Genomic DNA, 5,204 nt, shown 5'->3' on the forward strand with positions numbered 1-5,204 from the left:
CGTTTTGGGGGGGGGGGGGACACGTTTGACTAATTTTTGAAAAAGTCCGAATTGCAAGATAAAGTCAGAATTATGAGATAGAAAGTCGCAATTACCTTTTTTAAAATATTTTTTATTCAGTGGCGGAAACAAGTTTCCATAAGAATTTTTCCCTTATCGGTTACAAAAAAAGGATGAAAAAAGAATGCCCTGATTTATGAGTTTTTGTTTACCATTCAAAAAACGTGCCTAATATTTTGAACTATAATGTAAAATTCTTTCATATGTGACAGTATAGAGATAATCGGGGGTTAAATATTACATTCAGGCCCCTCATCGGACTGCAGACTTGTGCCATTGAGCCGTCTTGTGATTTCCATTACAGTCCTCACACTGCCGCGTTCATGTAGTTTAAATCAGATTAAACTGGATTCCCATTTATGTTGGGATGCAATCTTTGCTTAGTCCGTTATTTTCTTGTATTTGCTTATATTCACACGGCCCACAGGATGAAATTATTATATGCCATGCATAGGAATCTTTCCCCAAGTCTCATTTACTATCTCCCCTCATCTTAGAGAGAGTATTTCAGACTTAAGATATGCCTCCGGAGCTTATTACTAGTAAACACAATTTCTCATTTACTGATAAACGGTTTAAAAGAAATGAAACATACAAAATAAGACATGTATCTGTTGTCATTAATGTGATTCAACAGGGATTCAATCAATACGGTTGGCCAAAGTAGTGCACATGCACTAGATGCAATGAGAAAGCAGTTTATCAACCGAGCATTCGTATGATTTGAATATAAAACCACATATATTTTTTTTCACGTCATTTACCATGGGCTAGTTTCCAAATCAGTTTCCACAACAGGAACGCCTCAAAGGTAAAAAAGGAAAAAACAAAATTGATAACAATAATAAAAATTCACATGATTTCTCAGTCCTTAGAAGCGATCAGAAAGCAAGTTTCTTCGTCAGTAGATAGACCCTGGAGTCCACTTCAAAACCATGCAGATTATTAGCATCTCCCTGAAGTCGCATTAGCAGACCTCCATAAGACACGTATGCAGATCTGTGCAGAAACACAAATACACAAATCAGTTTAGAAACAGTGATTATATTAGAAAATAAATCATTTCACATTCAAAACATGTATTTAAAATAAATGTAGAACTATTGAAATTCCCATGTCTTTAGATTTTATTAATTTCCATCACTTTTTTTTTTTACATCTGAAAATCACAAATTAAAAATTCTTTGCAGAGATGCAAACAGGTAAAAGGGGGGAAGGTGAGAACCGGGGGCATGCTCCACATGGGATTTTTTTTTTTAAAGATGTTTGTTTTGCATGCTCTTTTGTAGTTACTTTACTTTTTACGTTACTTTTTTTTTTTTTACAAAAATCAAGATTGAATATATTTGGTCAAAATCCCATGTTATAAAAGATGAAGTGCTATGCAGTATATTTAAGACAATGTTGGCTGATTAGACGGCAATGCTGACCTAAAATGCAAAATGTTTGCCCTCTCTCTCTTCAGTTCCCACATCTCAGACCTCAAAATACATAAAATATTACCCTTTTTAGACATAGTTTAGTAAAGAGTAAAGAAAATGCTATACAAAACTTACTAGCAGTTGCCAAGTGGTTATCAGTCTTACTTTTCCAATACATATATAAGACCAGTCTACCTTTTCATAACTGAATATAAAAAGTTATGACCAGTCTGCAGCCAGCCCCAGTTCTTTATTTACCCTTGTAATTTACACTTTCTCATCGGATCTAAGCAAATCTCATAGGTGACCTATTTTGATCTCAAAAAAGTGAGTTGTCACCTAAAGTTGAGGAGTTTGCATCTATGTCTCTGATATATAATATTCTCCAGGCAACATTTTAGATTTAGATTTAGACAAGACTGTCTGTCTTGGTTTAGATCATATCTTTCTGGTCGCACTCAGTTTGTACGACTTAAAAACTTCAGATCTGAGCTGTCGCCTGTTACTGATGGTGTTCCGCAAGGCTCAGTCTTGGGGCCTCTTTTATTCATTATTTATTTACTGCCTGTTGGACACATTTTTAGGGAGTTTGGAATTAATTGTCATTGCTATGCCAACAACAGCCAGCTCTACATGTCCTCCATGCCTAACTCGGTATTTCCTTCATCTTCTCTGTCAAGCTGAACAACCACGTGTTCGTCTGAGAAGTATGGGGTCCAGGGCTTTTAGTTACATTGCCCCTCATTTGTGGAATGCCCTTCCCCAGGACATCTGTAACAGCGACAGTCTTCAAACTCTTTTAAATCGCTGTTTTATTGTATTTTGTAGTTTGCCTTGTTTGCTGTTGTTACATTGATGTTATAGGAAGATTTTGTAAGGTGACCTTGAGTGTCATGAAAGGCACCCATAAATAAAAATAAAAATGAATGAATAATGTCAAATTTGCATGTATTTAGAAATGTTAAAGCAAGCAAATAAATAAGTAAATATATAAATGAATATACATAAAAAAGAAAAAATGAATCTCACAGTCGTGTTGCCGCTTCTGTTGAGGTTTCATCTCCTTCAATCCTATAAACCTTTCCATACATGACATAATCAAACTGATCAGCCCTGCAAAAGAACAACAAAGAGCATAAATCATGATTTAAAATAGCGGTTTTCTATGTGAATGTATTGCAAAATGTAATTTATTTCTGTGATCAAAGCTGAATTTTCAACATCATTACTCCAGTCTTCAGTGTCACATGATCTCAAATCATTCTAATATGCTGCTCAAAAACATTTCTTATCATTATCAAATGTTGAAAACAGTTGTGCTGCTGAATATTTTGTACATCTGAAAGTTTTGCATTGCATTATTATTTATAATTTATTTTATGGTTATATATATATTTTGTTGTGTTACCTGGACGGTCTGTCATCCTGAGGGTTGTATTCCCCATCATCCGGCGTCCCGTCCTCAAACAGCGTGCTGGCGATCACCAGTCTGAACTTGTCACCTGACGCCATCATGAGGATGATAACATTTCAATACTACAACAACAACAACAACAACAACAACAACAACAACAACAACAACAACAACGCTGAAGAGCAAAACGATCATTTACCGAGATCAACAGGATAAATCTGGATGTTCACGTCAAGGATCAGGTCCATTTTGAAAGACTCACTTTCACAGTGAAGACGAGATACTAATAACAACAAAGCAAATATAGTTAGAATTTCTGACGTAGAATTTCTGATTCTTTTCCTGAATTTATTTGAACAGAAAGCAAAATGATTAATAAGGCAATAATGACTTCGAATAAACTAACTGAGAGATATTTCTTGGTCATGCTATATCCTATCAGTCATTTTAAAATACGTTTCTATCACGGGGCTTCCCGCACAAAAGCCTTTATTGTGGTTTCATAAGATTTTTTCTTTTTTCTTTTACTTAATATCCATTCTCAAAGTAGCATTTACATTAAAAAAAAACATTACTAAATATTATTAAAACTAATCCACTATTTAACCTTAATTTTCAAAAATGTTTGAATGTTAGTAATGTATTTTAATGTGTTTAAAGAACACACTTATTAATATGTAAATTCCACTTTAATAATGGATACTGAAAAACTAAATTATTAAAAGATTACAATAAAAAGAATCACTGCCCCCCCCCCAATATTTCTTATTCAAGTAGTTTTTACATAGTAACACGTTTACATTAAAAAAAGCATGGATTAGTCAAATAAAAAAAAATAAAAGCTTGTTTAAATCTATTAGTTTTCATTATTTAAACTTTTACTTTGTCTTGTTTTAAGTTTTCATTTTATTTAATGTATTTAAAAAAGATATAATTTAATGTAATGTAAAAATACTCCAATAATGGATATACAAAACAAGCTAAAAAGATAAAATACATTTTTTTCAATATTTTATTAATATGATATTAAGTATTATAAGTATTTTTATGCCTTTTAATGCATGTTATTATATAAATAGTATTTCAATATATATATATATATACATGTGAATTGACTAAAAATCCTCTGACCTCGATCAAACTTTTTCCCATCTGGATCAATATCCTTCACATCAAAGATATCCTCGAACAGAATTCCAGCCATTTACACACGAACTGAACTCTAAACGGAAAAGTCCTCAATTGGTGAAGTATTTATCCTGGTAACAACCAAAAAAGAGATTAATATTTCACATAAAACTATGTTTAGCTTTAAAAACATAAATATTATGTCGATAAAGCCTCATTCTGACAGTATTCCAACAGTAATAGTATCAGGTACAGTAGTACATCGCCAATTAAATAAACGATTTGTGCAAATATTACATACTTTCTCCAGATACAATGCGCGCAAGATCGTTCCAGTTAAAAATAGGAAATATCAACTGTGCAAAAAAACAACAACTTTCTTCTCATTCAACATAAATATGAAACATGCCGCGGAACAATGTGCTTCACCTCTGGCCACGTGATTTACTACTACATCCGGGTCATGGCTGGCGTTTACGCGTTTATGCATCTCCTGTCAGCGGGAAAGCCACGCCCCCAGCTATCACATGACCCGAGCAGGTCCATGGTTGACTCCCTCTCATTAGCATGTTGTGCAGAGGAAAAATACATGCGGAACTACATTCAGAAATAAATGAGTGATCAAAGGAAAATAAATAGGATGAGTTTAGCATTTCCTTAAACATTTTCCATTTGCCCACCAATTTATTTTATTTATTTGCCTACTTTAATCACATGTTTAATTATTTCTATATGTATTTAAACAAGAATTTGTGTATTTATACACACATTTATTTATTTATTTGCATATTTATTTATTTATTTGTGTATTTATTTATTTATTGTTTTTGCAGGTTTCGTCCTCCATAAAATATAATCAAATTGACTGATAAAAGTCAGTTGTGTTCTTAGCTTTTTTTACGTTTTAGAAGGCTTGAAAGACATGGCATAAAATAACGAAAAATAATTCCATTTAAGGTTATAATCATTTCGTTTACTTCCAAGAAACAAACCAATCATTTTCCTTTTTGAAACTCGCATGTCAAAAGCAATACAAACGACTACATTTAACCCCACGTAAAACTACAAATATTTTACGACACATGTATCCGGCAACCGGCGGTTCCGTCGCGGTTGCTATGAGAGAAAGCGTCTTCCTCATGGTTACCGTCGTAGTTAGCCGAACAGCTTCTGTTTATCCT

At 33.2% G+C, this 5,204-nt stretch overlaps 1 protein-coding gene across 2 annotated transcripts; it reads right to left on the reverse strand.

Annotated features, from left to right (window-relative positions):
• Positions 1-596: 596 nt before the first annotated feature.
• On the reverse strand, positions 597-4,478 carry LOC107668663 (DNA-directed RNA polymerases I, II, and III subunit RPABC3-like). Of its 2 annotated transcripts, none has more exons than XM_016460619.1 (6): positions 4,325-4,478; positions 4,027-4,154; positions 3,095-3,178; positions 2,890-2,983; positions 2,511-2,594; positions 597-1,059 (listed from the first exon to the last, which is right to left on the reverse strand). In XM_016460619.1, exons 2-6 carry the CDS (start codon positions 4,097-4,099, stop codon positions 942-944), a joined length of 453 nt encoding a protein of 150 aa, XP_016316105.1. In that variant the 5' UTR covers positions 4,100-4,154; positions 4,325-4,478; the 3' UTR covers positions 597-941. The 2 variants fall into 2 exon arrangements, with proteins under 2 accessions (XP_016316105.1, XP_016316106.1); XM_016460620.1 differs by lacking the exon at positions 597-1,059 and adding an exon at positions 1,425-1,541.
• Positions 4,479-5,204: the final 726 nt, after the last annotated feature.

Source organism: Sinocyclocheilus anshuiensis, unplaced genomic scaffold (assembly GCF_001515605.1).
Source record: "Sinocyclocheilus anshuiensis isolate Anshui unplaced genomic scaffold, SAMN03320099.WGS_v1.1 scaffold60, whole genome shotgun sequence".
In the NCBI taxonomy this organism is placed as follows: Eukaryota; Metazoa; Chordata; class Actinopteri; order Cypriniformes; family Cyprinidae; genus Sinocyclocheilus; species Sinocyclocheilus anshuiensis.